This window comes from Salmo salar, chromosome ssa05 (genome assembly GCF_905237065.1).
Source record: "Salmo salar chromosome ssa05, Ssal_v3.1, whole genome shotgun sequence".
Lineage (NCBI taxonomy): Eukaryota > Metazoa > Chordata > Actinopteri > Salmoniformes > Salmonidae > Salmo > Salmo salar.
The window spans coordinates 39,620,277-39,635,731 of record NC_059446.1 but is presented as its reverse complement, the minus strand read 5'-3'; the positions used below and the strand labels follow the sequence as shown (position 1 = coordinate 39,635,731).

Genomic DNA, 15,455 nt, shown 5'->3' with positions numbered 1-15,455 from the left:
GATAGGTTTCAGGTGTTTGAAAAATGCTAAATCTTCCAATTTACCGGTGTCCACCCACTAGCGATCCTCACGTACTTTGTGCCCCCTCAGAGTTTTTGGGATCATGACGCCCCTGCTGTAGGCCACAGGTTGCCTCAGACTGTGACTTGAGTCCACAGTATCTTTCCCTCCAGGAGGAGGCTGGTGAACATCAAAGCATTGGGTCTGCCTGGGGACCCATAACAACTCATCACCGCCCAGAGGCAGTGCTCCTGACACGTGTAAGCGTCTCACAAGTGGCCCAAAGAGGCTAGACATTTTTGATTACTTCCCCAGTTACACTTTATGTGCCTACAAGACATACAGTAGTGAAATGCTATACTGTTTATGTAGGACTACTACACTTAACCACAGAGACAATTCAATCTACCTCTGAATTAGAAAAAGTCTGATTCTTATTTCTGGCACAGAGCGAGGGTCAAGTTCCTCTAACTCAGTTGCCTATATGCACTTTATTCTATTTAAAGTGTTTTGTAGTTTGAAACTTTTCGGCAGATGTGGAAACTTTTATAACTTTAGATTTACATAAAGCTCAGACAGTTGGCTTTGCTCAAAGCTTGTGTCTGGAATCTGTGTTGTGTAATGGACAGACTTGCCTGTTGAGTTGAGTGTGCATGCTTCGTGCGTGAGTGTGCATGCTTAGCATTCCTGTCTCTGTCTGTCTGTCTGTCTGTCTGTCTGTCTGTCTGTCTGTCTGTCTGTCTGTCTGTCTGTCTGTCTGTCTGTCTGTCTGTCTGTCTGTCTGTCTGTCTGTCTGTATGTATGTATGTATGTATGTCTGTTTGTCTGTCTGTCTTTTTTGCAGCAACAACAACGAAGATATGCGTGGTCCTACACAGTCCAACCAGTGGCGGTTCTAGACCATTTCAACTGGGGGGGCCAAGCTGGTGCCAGTTGTACTGTTAGAGGGGCCAGTTACATTAGACGTTATTGTTGTCATATCGTTTTCTTCATTGCATTGCAGGCATTAGCAGGCAAAAGACCATGTTCATAATCATCATCGTTGCCACTGTCTAATAACGGATGTAAAAAAAGAACGAAAGCAAAAATTTGTTATGTAAAAATTATTTAATACTCCATATTTAGGGGGGCCACAAGGGGGTCCAAAATTGTTGTCACAGGGGCACTGGCCCCCCCTGACCCCCCCCAGAACCGCTAGTGAGTCCAACAAGATACCAGTGCTGAAAACACACTCTCCACAAAGCTGTACTTTATAACCTATTCTTTACATTACAAGTGGTAGAGAAAGTGGGATTTATAGTACAGTATGAGCTATATTCTGTCTGGATGCCAGATCACCGTACATTTTTCTACACATTCTGATGGACATCATGTTTATAGGGCGCCGGCAGGTGAATTTGGCTGGATGCTTTAAGAGTATTATAACAGTTTCTCATCCTTTAGTGTTCACTTGGCCGGTGCTAATGGTGGATTGTCGCTAATGGACGTCTAGACTAGATATTGACTTCAATCTTTAATAAATGCCTTCCCTTCCGAAATTCAAATGGATGGTGTCTTTGCACCAGCTGAGTAGGCTGTCACTGTAGATTATCAACAATGTGACATTTTTATTCATAAAGTAAGTAGAAGGGTCTATACAGCATTAATTGCCTCAGGTGAAAGTAAAAGTAGTTTTGAGATGGCAGCCTACTTCAAACCCAAGAAACATTACTTTTCACAAACAGTAGAGGACAGCAGATCACACATGTAAGTGGTGTTACATAGATGCTGTGTTCACGATGCATGATTAATACATAATTCATGGTTTATTTGATGTAGTAAATAAATAAATGATTTATTGATGTATAGATAAGAATGTAAATGTGATGTAACAGGTAAATTAACATTAGGCCATTGTTTGTGTTTTTATGTTCCATCCTGGAACTAACGTTCTCTGTTGTGTTACTGCTACGGAATTTGTTAATTGACTGTGTGCAATCTAACTTAAGCAGATCTTAGTCTGAGTCATAATTGTTGATGGCAGAGGCTAAGAAAGACAGTAAAGGGACTTTCAAGGGACTTTAAGGATTCAAGAACCTCTTTTCAGTACAAGCAGCAAATGAGGTATTTTGTTCAACCTTTAGAACTTTGTTTATAGTCGCGCCAAGTGCCATTTGTATTGTCGCGCCAAGCGCCATTTGTATTGTTGCGCCGAGCGCCATTTGTATTCCTTTGTTTCAGTACTGTATAATTTATCAACGTTACTGTGTTCATTCAAACATATAGTTCTCACGGCGTGACGTGGATGCATCGGAGAAAAAGACGTGCAAGGCAATAAACGCCCGTTTCAAGGAACCAACCTGTGTCTGTTGTCATGAAGAGAGCTACAACACACATTAGATGTACTTTACCCCCAGCATGTTGTCGTCTCTCCTTTCAGGTTGTAGGCCTGCATGCCATGTCTGGTAATCTGATGCCCCACTATGATCACTGTAAAGTCATGCAGTGTATCCGACTTTAAGGAGGGAATATATCCCCCAACCCCTACCTCATATAGACATAAACACAGTGAATGACTTTGATTGAAGGAATCATTTTGTACATGAAATAACCATAATGTCCTCACCTCAAGGGCCTCAACTGATCCTAACTTTTTAATCAACACAATTTCTGAAAAATACCCTATATAATCTTGATGTGAGGAGCTGAGCTAACTAGGTAGTCCCTCCAGGTTGTAAAGTTGACGTCATGGAGATACCTTCGAACTGTCAACTTGTCCAGGAAACAACACTATATAAAGGTGTGGTGAGGTGTAGATACCCAACAGGTGCGTAGGTTACAGGAGGTCGAGTCACATAGATAGATTTGTAGGAATTTCTAGAGAATTGGTGATATAATTTTGTGGATTACCATGCGCAGAGGAGTTAATTCATTGAGATGTACGTGAGTTACCTGATGGATCAAAACACCGGAATGTACTCAAATTCCGTGGGACACCCGACTCAACCTCTGAACAGTCAGAACTTCATGCAATATACGGATTTCACCGGTTATCATCACGTCACAGGCATCAGTGACCCGCATGCCCAGATGACAGGTGTGTGGAACCCTGCTTACTTAGCAGGTCCGCGGGAGGAGTGGTCACCGTATGGCCAGAGCGCGGACTTCCACGGTTTGAGCCCAGGTACAGAACAGATAAGTTTCAGTTCCCCGGATCTGACATCCATCCTGCCTACGGGGCCGGGAACTCTTCCATCACTCAACTCACCTGCCGGGCAGTACTCTCCAGACTCAGAGAGAAGAAACTCATACGACTGGATCAGACACAATGTACATTCATCCAGTACAGGTAAACTCCCCAAATCCCAATTCCCTTGAGCCTGTCTCATATCTATAAACTGGCATAGTTTATTTCCTCAATAAAATGTATTTATTTTGTACAGTAGGCTACTTATCGTTGAACGCCCAAAACAGTTTGTTGATTTATGAACTTTGCGGAGAGTATTACACCTATTCGAAAAATAGCACACGTTATCGATTTGTTGATCCAATGTCAATGCTCAATGGCAGACATCAGATTTAACATTTTGAGTGGGTGTAGGCTTACAAGATACAAAACAAGCATTGTTGGCACACTGAAAACAGAATACATATTCATATACACAAGTTTCAGAACCATTGCACAACGTCACACACATTCATCAAACAGAACCTTTTCACCTATCCTTTCCACTGGTTAAAATATTTTTGTGAAAAGCTAACATCCGAGGCGAGGGATTCTGCAGCCTGTGGTTCCCCACCCTCTCTGTCCACTGTGGGGGTGACAGGTTAAGCAGATAAGGCTGAGAGCCAGGGGTTTGGTTTGGACTGGGCTGGGTGTCTCAGAGAGGACAGGATCAACCCCCCTCTACTGGAAACGCTCCTGGCCTTATCTCACTTTGTGTTCCCCTCCTCGCCCTACTACGATCAATGTTCGGTCGCACTGTGCCGTCAAGATCTCTCCTGTGGATCAATACCATCTCCCTGACTCACCCGTCCCTGGCGCTGTGTGTGTGTGAGAGAATGTGTGTTGTGTGTGTGTATAGGAATTGTGTGTGTACACACGCACGCAAGTGGGACTGAATGGCTATCTATGTAAACTCCTGTGTAAACAGCTCTCACAGTGATAAGAACTACCACAGTAATGTCTTACGTAGTCTCTTACACAGTGCTTATGATTAACATGACTAATAGGGTAGATGAGGCTTCACAGGCGCCAGAGTGCTTTCAACCACCCCCATGTGTGAGACTCAACTCTAACACGGCTCCAGACATATCTCCATCAGCAAATGTAGCAGTCTGCGGTGACACTACTGTTCATACATTGTGCAGCCTGAGTCATGGAGATATCTTCACACTGCTTACACTTGAATCTACGTATGCCAATCCCTCCAAGAGTTATACACTTTTTGTATTGATCATATCACCCGACATACCAATTTAACCAATATAGAACATCGACATCAAAATCCTTGACAAATACTCAGTGCTGGACCATTCCTTTGATTGTTGATAGATGCATTGGTTATTATACTTGTTGCATTGTCATACTTGTGTTTGGTTCCAGGAGGGAAGACGCGGACCAAGGACAAGTACAGGGTGGTGTACACAGACCAGCAGCGCCTAGAGCTAGAGAAGGAGTTCCAGTACAGCCGCTACATCACCATCAGGAGGAAGACAGAGCTGGCCCTGGGCCTCAGCCTCTCAGAGAGACAGGTGGGTCAGAGAGACAGGTGTGTGTTACAGAGACAGTTGGAGAGCTGTAGAAAGAGTTCCAGTGCAGAGCTGGCCCTGGGCCTCTCAGAGAGACAGGTAGATGGCAGAGAGCAGACATGTCGGTGAGAGTGACGGGTGGGTCAGAGAGACAGGTGAGCGCTACAGGTGAGTCTCAGAGAGCAATGTAGGTCTCATCATTCTCTGATATCACCACAGGTAAAGATCTGGTTCCAGAACAGGAGAGCCAAGGAGAGGAAAATTACCAAGAAGAAGATCCAGCTGTCCCAGCAGGCCTCTAAGACTACAACTACCCTGACCTTTCCCCCATCCTGCCTGGCTGACCCCAGCAACGGCTCCATGGCAACCAGCTCCAGCTTGTTGTCAGAGACAATATCAATGACTATAAAAGAGGAGTACTGAGGATAACAATATTAAACTGCTGTTCCCATGACAATCACTACAGAAGATGTAATTGACCTCAGTGATATGATGAAAATACTATTACATGCGTCTTCCACACCTGTAATAGAATTCTACGGTCTGTGTTATGATAAGAAGAAAGAGAGAGAGAGAAGAACAGGTTACACTATGCAAATATGTATAAAAGGCATAAGTGCCTTATTTGAAACTGCTTTTGTGTTTATATTTTCTTGACCCAATGAATTTGTAACTGCAAAATAATGGAAATGTTTTGATCTGATCTCATGTTTTTTTAAAAGATTTTTATCTTTAATATTTTGCGTGAAAGGTTTGATTAGTTTTGAGGCACTGTGAAGAGAAATTAAATTGAAGAGGTGTTGAGATACGAAGTAAGCAGGGTTATTTCTCTTCACATCCTGATAGTTGACCTACAGCTGGCCTCAGTTTCTCAATCATATGATTCATCCAGACAAATAAATGTCTTGGAACGTCTTATTTTCATTTCTGTGTTACGAACGACTTTACAAGTGTATTGGTGACACATAGGCTACATATAGATGTTGTTTGTCCTGGTTTGCCAAAATGAACACCTGAAAACAAGTTTGAAAACCACTGCTGTATACCCTGTACAGTATGTGGCAAGACAGCCATGATCACCAAGGAGATAAACCACACGTTTTAGCTGTTTACAGTCTCTCCACAAGTGATGAGTTTGCTATTTTAATGCCATAGGCAAATGAAAAGTTTCATGATTGCACTATCAAACTGATAAAAGCCCTATCTAAGTCACATGATGATGGGTAATGAACTCATTCCATTGCTGTAAAACTTATGGACACTTACATCCCCAGTTTACAGTACCCATATGACAGTATTTGGCCTTAACTCTTATGAATTTCACATTAATCTGTGCAGTCTGCTGATTTTGAAATTGCATACTCTTTTCTCCCTGCTTATTGTCTAATAGGGGACATGAAAAGAAGATGTCAGAAGAACATGTTAGTTATATGATTACAGCAGCATACCTGGGCATCTGTCACCTGTCTTATAGATCAGTAACCATAGAGAGGTAATGATCTTGGGGTTGTGGAGAATTCAACTATGATTGGCCATAAAGACTGTGTTTATTACTCCTCAGATGGGATGAATGGTAGCCCAATGCTCTTAACCTTCGACCTCTGACCTCTATACTGTACTATTAGAGAAGACAGGAACAACTTTTGCTTGTTTTTAAAACACAGGATTTTATTATGAAATTGCAGTTTCCAATCACACAGTGGCATCAACAATGAGCACGACAAGTGATTCCTCTGCATATTACATTGATATCAACACTTTGTTAGAAACAAATCTTTATTTATAAACAGCCGCTTCACAATTTGTTCTTTTAGCTTAACTTATTGAGTGAGAATGAGATACCATATGGCAAAATCATATATGATTTATTTTTAGTTAATGAGGGGATTCTCAACTGGAAATAATGCAACTCGAACAGGAAATGCATCACCAACTTTAACCCCCCAAAACCAGAGACGTGGAAAGGTTCAAGGGAAGAAAAAATTTTTTTTGATGGTGTGAAAAGATATGACCATGTATCTAAACAACTATTTTACAACATTAGCTTATTATTGCACTAGCTTAAAAACAGATACAATTTCAAAAAATGTAACATGATCTTATTTGCTGTACAGGTACTGTGCTGTAAAAAGATCATCATGTAACTACTATCTTAGATATTACCAGAAATGTATGCATGTGTGTGGATGCCAGGATGATTTTCCTCATAGAAAAAGAAGAGTATATTAGATTTTTTGCAATATCTCAAGCTATGTCCATGAGGGAGATGGACTGCAAGCTTTAAAGTATTGACTTAAGCTATTGGAAATTGGTAATTCAATTTCTGTTATGCAATTATCAAAATCAAAAATTCTTTAAACATTATTTGAAATAACTATTTCATTACTTCTATCATGCAGCAAACACATGTAAGAATTTGGGACATATCACACAACTGAAACAAGACCACACGTAAACTGGTAAAACACTTTTCCAAAGAAAGAAATGTGGTAAAGAAAAACAGAAGTGTTGTATCCACTTCTTGGAAACAGACAGTATGTGCTCTAAAGCTGAACATACAGTTACAGTAACAGCTGTGTTTTGTAACTAAGACAACATGATTCAACATGGCTGTCGTCTGTATCAACTCTGGGCCTCTCAGGGGCCTCTCTTTCTTCCTGAAATGTGCGCTCGTTCACTACTTCCCACACATTTAAAAGCATTGGATTGGTGTTGGCACGGGCAACAGGGAGATTCCATATTCCATTCATTTCCTTTCAAATCCAAGAAGGGAAGTGAACAAGAAAAGTAGAGATTATCGGGACGCAACCAGTGATTCATCTCAGACTCTCAGTGATTCAACTCTCAGTGTCCTTCTATTCATTAATGTTCTATCTAGACAGTACCTTGCTCACTGGCCTTTCTGTAATCTGGCGTACACACAGTCCTCCTCCTCAGGTGTGTCTACCTTCCGCCGGGGACCCTCTAATATTTTAAACTGTCCATACTCCACCTCGATTGACGCCTCCTTCTCCTTCTGTCTCATCTGCTTCTTCAGTATCCTGACATCAACGTATTCCACATCCTGGCTGTCATCATTAGCTAGCGAGAGAGAGAGAGCGAGAGCGAGCGAGCGAGAGGGACAGGTGGGGAGGCGTTACATCTAGTATTTCACTGGCAAGACTGGTAAACGCAGTAAATTGTAGTACTTAAGAAAAAATTAAGAGCTACTGATAAATGTCCTCTAACCTGGCGTCTTTGAAGGTTTATTTTTCTTCTGGACACAGTAAACTGCCAACACCATCACTAGAACAATAACCACTGCTGCCAGAGACCCTGCTACCATCCAGATGATCACTGGGTAAAAGAGAGGAAACAAAACAACATATGGAAATGTGGAAGGTTGTTCCATTGTAAAACCAGCCACCAATGTTACTACAGATATAGGATCTTAATTTGAGCCCATTTGTTACAGCAGGAAAATCCTCCTGCACTAACAGGAAATGCTAATTGTCTTTGTGGAATGGTACTTCTTGACCTACAAAAGGCCTTTGATACAGTCAACCATTGTCTCCTAATCTCCAAACTGGAGGCACTGGAGTTAAACAGTATCCCTCTAGGCTGGTTAAAGTCCTACTTGTCAGGTAAGGAGCAAGTGGTAGAGGTTAAATGGTTCACTGTTTCAGGCAAATCCAATAAGTTGTAGTGTTCTGCAGGGAGCGTGCTTGGACCACTACTGTTTTTACTGTATATAAACGATACGAAAGAGGCTTGTTCTCAGTCTTTTCCTTTATGAGGATGACTACACTTCTGGTGTCTCATTAAAGTAAAACTGTTGGAGAGCATACTTAGCACAGAGCTTACTAACATTAGCAAATGTCTTGGAGAAGCTCTCTCTGCATTGTTTGAAGTCTTCTGTTCCCATATTAATGTCCCCTACGACATAACTGCAATGATGAGATAAATGTTCTTCTTTGTTTTTATGCTGTATTATCTCGCTGCCATACTGTGTTCAACCGTGTTTGATCTTGTCTCAAGAGGACCACCATGGAAATAAGTCCCAGACTTTACTGTGTGTTATCCTCCATGATTTTGCTCATGTGCAAGTATGGCTTTTTCAAGTTTTATGTGTGCTTGTTTTTTTTAAATGGTCGAATTAATAAACTAGACTAAACTGTATAATAATGATAATGACACCAATAAAACATCAGGGTGAACATTATCACTTATCACTTTAACAATATAAATTAAACAGCAGATAACCTGGACAGTGCGAGATTCTCTCGCTGGTGGTAACACTGCTGATGTTGTTCTTCGACGGTACAGGTGAGATCTCCAGACAGGCCTTTCTTCAGCGTGATGGTGTCTGTCTTGTCACCAGGAGAGGCCTCAGTGTCTCTCAGTGGGTGTCCATCCAGAGTCCAGCTGTACTGGGGACTGTCCCCCTCAGAGGAGCAGGACACCCTCACCTCTCCATTAGACAGACACTCAGAGGACAGCTTTGCAGGGGACACAGGGGCTATGGGGGAAGATGAACAATGGTATTTATGTTGAGGTTATAATGTTGTTACTGGTTGCTGTCTAGTTTATCACAATTACAGCTCTATGGACACATTTACATACTTTAAATAGTTACACATTATTACATGCATTTTTAGTTACTTTGATTTATAAGTCATTGCATCATACTTGTTGATGAAATGTCCTAAATTAATATCTAGTAAGCAAATAGTGAAATGAATGTATCAAATAATAAAATAATATGGTCATGAGTTAGAGAGTTAGGCATTTACCTTCAATTAACAGTTGTAGTCCTCTGGTGCCCGATGATGTTCTATTTGTATCAAAGGTTACAATTATGTATTCAGCTAAATCAGTCCTTTCTGTGTTATTTATCATAAATGTCCCATTGCTGATGAAGAAGTGTGACCTAGCTGTAATGGAGTCATGGATTATCACCTTGTTGTCTTTCATTCGAAATATTCGTGTAGAACTACCAGTGGAGTCTTTTAAACGTGATTTCATATGCTCTGGCATAAGTCACCAGATGGAGATAGACAGTTCCTCCCACAGCTGCATAACATGACATTTTCTGTCTAGCATCACAGGAGGTCACCATACCTGAAAATCAAGAAGAAAGTCAGTGACTATTACTGTCCTCATTTTGAGTTTAATTTTACAGATGATGATACAAGCACGCAACAGTATATGGAAGTATATATACTGTATATATATATATATATATATATATGAGACTGTTCAGTGCAAAAATGTAATATATATATATATATATATATATATATATATATATATATATATATATATATATATAACAGTACCAGTCAAAAGTTGACACCTACTCATTCCAGGATTTTTCTTTATTTTTTACATTGTAGAATAATAGTGAAGAAATCAAAACTATGAAATAACATATGGAATCATGTAACCAAAAAAGTGTTAAATCAAAACATTTTAGATTCTTCAAATTAGCCACCCTTTGCCTTGATGACTGCTATGCACACTCTTGGCATTATCTCAACAAGCTTCATGAGGATGTCACCTGGAATGCATTTCAATTAACAGGTGTGCCTTGTTAAAAGGACATTTGTGGAATTTCTTTCCATCTTAATGCATTTGAGCCAATCAATTGTGCTGTGACAAGGTAGGGGCATAAACAGAAGATAAACTAATGGTCTTTTACCAATTAGATTTAAGACATGAAGGTCAGTCAATCTGGACAATTTCAAGATCTTTCAACGTTTCTTCAAGTGCAGTCGTAAAAACCATTAAGCGCTATGATAAAACTGGCTCTCATGAGGACCGCCACAGGAAAGAAAGACCCAGAGTTACCTCTGCTGCAGAAGATATTAGAGTTACAGGCCTCAGAAATGGTAGCCCAAATAAATGCTTCACCAGAATTCAAGTAACAGACACATCTCAACATCAACTGTTCAGAGGAGACTGCGTGAATCAGGCCTTCATGATCGAATTGCTGCAAAGAAACCACTACTAAAGGACACCAATAATAAGAAGAGACTTGCTTGGGCCAAGAAACATGAGCAGTTGACATTAGACAGGTGGAAATCTGTCCTTTGGTCTGATGAGTCCAAATTTGAGATTTCTGGTTCCAAATGCTGTGTCTTTGTGAGACTCAGAGTAGGTGAACGGATGATCTCCGCATGTGTGGTTCTCACCGTGAAACATGGAGGAGGTGTTGGGGGGCTTTGCTGGTGACACGGTCTGTGATTTATTTTGAATTCAAGGCACGCTTAACCAGCATGGCTACCACAACATTCTGCAGTGATACGCCGTCCCATCTGGTTTGTGCTTAGTGGGACTCTCCTTTGTTTTTCAACAGGACAATGACCTAACATACCTCCAGGCTGTGTAAGAGTTATTTGACCAAGGAGAGCGATGGAGTGCTGCATCAGATGACCTGGCCTTCACAATCACTCAACCTCAACCCAGATGAGATGGTTTGGGATGAGTTGGACCACATAGTGAAGGAAAAGCAGCCAACAAGTGCTCAGCATATGTGGGAACTCCTTCTAAAAAGTAGAAAAAGCATTCCAGGTGAAGCTGGTTAAGAGAATGCCAAGAGTGTGCAAAACTGTCATCAAGGCAAAGGGTGGCTACTTTGAAGAATCTCAAATAAATAGCATCCCGGAGTCGCCTCTTCACTGTTGACATTGAGACTGGTGTTTTGCGGGTACTATTTAATGAAGCTGCCAGCTGAGGACTTGGGGCGTCTGGAGGGATGGTTGCTGATAATGGGTCTCTGTATGCCTATGTAGATATTCCATAAAGAAATGAGCAGTTTCCAGCTACAATAGTCATTTACAACATTAACAAAGTCTACACTGTATTTCTGATCAATTTGATGTTATTTTAATGGACAAAAAATGTGCTTTTCTTTCAAAAACAAGGACATTTCTAAGTGACCCCAAACTTTTGAATGGTAGTATATATACACATTTCCTGATATTTCTTATATCTCTCAGATATAGGAAAGACACTTCAGAACAAATATCCTTTAGATTTTTTCATGGGACTATCTGTTATTCAATGCATTTGTATGGGCCAATAGCAATAAGGCCAAACTTAATAATTTCAAGGGGTCTTAAAATTCAAAATCAAATAGCAAAATGATCCTTGGTATATGACCTTCTTAAAACAATTCTATATAGCTTTAGATACTATCCTTTAGATTCTTTCATGGGACTATCTGTTATTCAATGCATTTGTATGGGCCAATAGCAATAAGGTCAAACTTAATAATTTCAAGGGGTCTTAAAATTCAAAATCAAATAGCAAAATGATCCTTGGTATATGACCTTCTTAAAACAATTCTATGTAGCCCCCCCGCCCCCCCCCAGACTCTTATACTGTAACAGCACCTCAGTTTATGAGAGGTATTAATTTGACAAAAGTGATTCTGAGTAACCTACGGTATACTGTATCACAAAGAGCTGTGATCAAGCGATGCTCTTACTGCTTTATATACTGTACAAAACTCCTTATATTATGCATAAAAAGAGGGACACCGACACATAAAGAAACTTCTTACCATGAGACACTCCTACTAAGATCCCCAGCAGTCCAAACACAGCCTCCATGTCCAAGGTCCGACTCATCCATAACCATCTCAATTGGGATGAGGTCAGGTGACTGTGGAGGCCAGGTCTTCTGATGCAGCACTCCATCGCTCTCCTTCTTGGTCAAATAGCCTTTACACAGCCTGGAGGTGTGTTGGGTCATTGTCCTGTTGAAAAACAAATGAGTGTTCCACAAAGCGCAAACCAGATGGGATGGCGTATCACTGCAGAATGCTGTGGTAGCCATGCTGGTTAAGTGTGCATTGAATTCTAAATAAATCACTGACAGTGTCACCAGAAAAGCACCCCCACACCATCACACATCCTCCTCCATGCTTCACGGTGGGATCTACACATCCGTTCACCTACTCTGCGTCTCACAAAGACACGGCAGTTGGAACCAAAAATCTCCAATTTGGACTCATCAGACCAAAGGACAGATTTCCACCTGTCTAACGTCCATTGCTCATGTTTCTTGGCCTAAGCAAGTCTCTTCTTATTGATGTCCTTTAGCATTGGTTTCTTTGCAGCAATTCGACCATGAAGGCCTGATTCTCGCAGTCTCCTCTGAACAGTTGATGTTGAGATGTGTCTGTTACTTGAATTCTGGTGAAGCATTTATTTGGGCTGCAATTTCTGAGGCTTGTAACTCTAATAAACGTATTTTTTGCATCAGAGGTAACCCTGGCTCTTCCTTTCCTGTGGCGGTCCTCATGAGAGCCAGTTTCGTCATAGCGCTTGATGGTTTTTGCGTTCAAAGTTCAGAGAGAACAGTCGCTAAGTGCGTCGTTGGAGTATGTGTCGATACTGATAGAATCAAAAGAAAGGGATCGGATCAGCTTTCTCCATTCAAATATTTCCTTAGCATTATATAATTATTTCACAATACTGACAACGGATCAGCTCCTAGAGAGATCGTACCACCTACGGCTGCAAATATTGAGGCGGCTTATTCTATGCTTACCCAATAAAAATTCATAAAATCCCAGATATGACACATCATTGCACACGTTAGGCTACTCATCATAAAATATATTGAGGCAAATTACAGACAGTGGCCTACAAGTAGCAGAACAGTACTCGATTGAACATAAAATGTATTTCAATGATTAAAATAGGCCTTGTTATGTGTTCAATTCAGTTGATTTGAAGCATCTTTTTACATGTCGCTTGTTTGTAACAAATGCAAAGACATTGTCAACTTTGTATTTGTAGTCAACTTTTTTCTGAAGTTCTCTCTCTCCTCTCTCTCTCTCTCTCTCTCTCTCTCTCTCTGCATGCTGGGAGTTGTTTGAGTGTTTGGTGCGGAGGACTCTGGCCTAACTAACTTTCTAGACTCTTTTCTTGATCTTTTTCTTACATTTTTTTTTCTATGGTGGAGGGTTAATGCAATATTTGTTTTAGCGGTATCCACCGTTTTTTTTCAGAGTTAGGGTGGAAGAAGACAGAGTAAGGTTTCTGGGGTTTGCAAGGTGTGGTATGCGCGATGGCTTCTCAGCCTAGCGCGGAGGAGACGCTGTCGATACGGCATGGATTCAGGTGTGTTCCTGAGAATGGAGTTAAGGTGGAGGAGGTTCTGCTCGCGGTCAGCGAACAGGTAGGAGCTGAATTTATACATTCTGCTTCTAGAATGAACAAAGCGGTGGTGGTGTTCATGAAAAGAGAAAATTTGGTTGGTAGGCTAATTGCTAGCGGAATATTTGTAAGGGATGTGTTGGTGCCAGTTTTACCTCTTTCTACCCCTTCGACAAGAGTAGTTGTTGCAAATTTACCTCCGTTTATTACGGACGATCAAATCAGGAAAGAGCTGAGTCGTTTTGGTAAGTTTGCTAGCGGGTTTCGTGTACTGTCGGCAGGTTTTCAGGCAGCTGCTGTTAAGCACGTTGTTTCGTTCCGGAGGCAAGTGTTTATGTTCCTGAACAACAATGAGCAACAGCTAAATGTGCATTTTAAAGTGAGGCATGGGGAGGGGCTCTATGCAGGGTTTGCCAGCACAGACAGTCTACGGTGTTTTGAGTGTGGGGATTTGGGGCATAAGAGCTTTGCGTGCCACATAAAGGCCGTAGACAAAGTGAGGGTACAAGCGCCGGTGGGGGAAATCGAGGTCAAAGTGCAGGGGGAAATGAGATGCAGACAGCAGAGGCTGGGCCTAGTCATACCAGGGATGGTGGGGTAGCTGAGGCTGGGTCTAGTAAGGCAAGAGATGGTGGGGTAGAGGAGGCTGGGTCTAGTCAGACTAGAGATGGTGGTGTAGTGGAGGCTGGGTCTAGTCAGGCTAGAGATGGTGGTGTAGCGGAGGCTGGGTCTAGTCAGGCTAGAGATGGTGGGGTAGTGGAGGCTAAGCCTAGTCAGGCTAGAGATGGTGGGGTAGCTGAGGCTGGGCTTAGCTATGATATGGAGGATGGTGTAAATGATGCTGGGCCTAGTCATGCTATGGAGGGTGGTGTAGAGGATGCTAGGTCTAGTCAGGTTATGCTAGTGGATGAGGAGAGTATAGTGGGGAAGTGTAAGAGACTAGGGGGGGAGGAGGAGGGTGCCAAACGGAAAAGGAAAAAGGGTGTGGTTAAAGGCACAATGGAAATTTTGCCTGTTGCTGTGGGAGATGCCATGACCAGAGAGGAAGAGCAGGTGGTCAGGGTGGGAGATAGAGATGAGGAGGAAAGTGAGTCTGAGGAAGAGGATGAGGAGATATTTTTTTCAGACTCCTCTTCAATAGGCCCGGAGCTGACAGCCAGTCAAGCAGAGGGGTCTAAGTACACATTGAGAGAACTGACAAGGTTCCTGAATGAGACCAAGGGAAAAAAAGTTAATCTTGAGGTTTTTTCCCTGATTCAAGAAAGTTTGTACGATCAGTACAACATGCTGTGAAAAATGAGGGGCATGGTGTCCTCTCACCCAGGAAACGGTTTAGGTTGAGGAAGTGGGTCACAACAGTGCGTAAGGGTTTACCTTCGGACACTGTTTAGATGTATACTTTCTTTCTGACACTGGGACTTTTGAGCTTTGCTATTGGTCTTTTTCTCTGCTGGCTTTTCTCCCACTTCTTATGGAGACTCTACGGGTAGGCTCGCTCAATATAAATGGCGCCAGAGATGCGGGAAAGATGAGTGTGTTGGGTGAATATGTAAAACAAAAAAAAGTACAGGTGTT

The 15,455-nt window shown here is 41.7% G+C and overlaps 1 protein-coding gene across 1 annotated transcript; it reads left to right on the top strand.

Annotated features, from left to right (window-relative positions):
* Nucleotides 1-2,794: 2,794 nt before the first annotated feature.
* LOC106604895 (homeobox protein CDX-1) lies at nucleotides 2,795-5,646 on the top strand. The gene is made up of 3 exons (XM_014200010.2): nucleotides 2,795-3,328; nucleotides 4,586-4,734; nucleotides 4,951-5,646. Exons 1-3 carry the CDS (start codon nucleotides 2,917-2,919, stop codon nucleotides 5,152-5,154), a joined length of 765 nt encoding a protein of 254 aa, XP_014055485.1. The 5' UTR covers nucleotides 2,795-2,916; the 3' UTR covers nucleotides 5,155-5,646.
* The last annotated feature ends 9,809 nt before the right edge of the window (nucleotides 5,647-15,455 follow it).

Bases quoted from the DNA above. Each gene is read 5' to 3' on its own strand.
- LOC106604895 (XM_014200010.2), top strand. From the start codon at position 2,917: ATGTACGTGAGTTACCTGATGGATCAAAACACCGGAATGTACTCAAAT. The intron at 3,329-4,585 runs GTAAACTCCCCA...GTTTGGTTCCAG, and splicing joins TGTACATTCATCCAGTACAG to GAGGGAAGACGCGGACCAAG. The intron at 4,735-4,950 runs GTGGGTCAGAGA...ATATCACCACAG, and splicing joins TCAGCCTCTCAGAGAGACAG to GTAAAGATCTGGTTCCAGAA.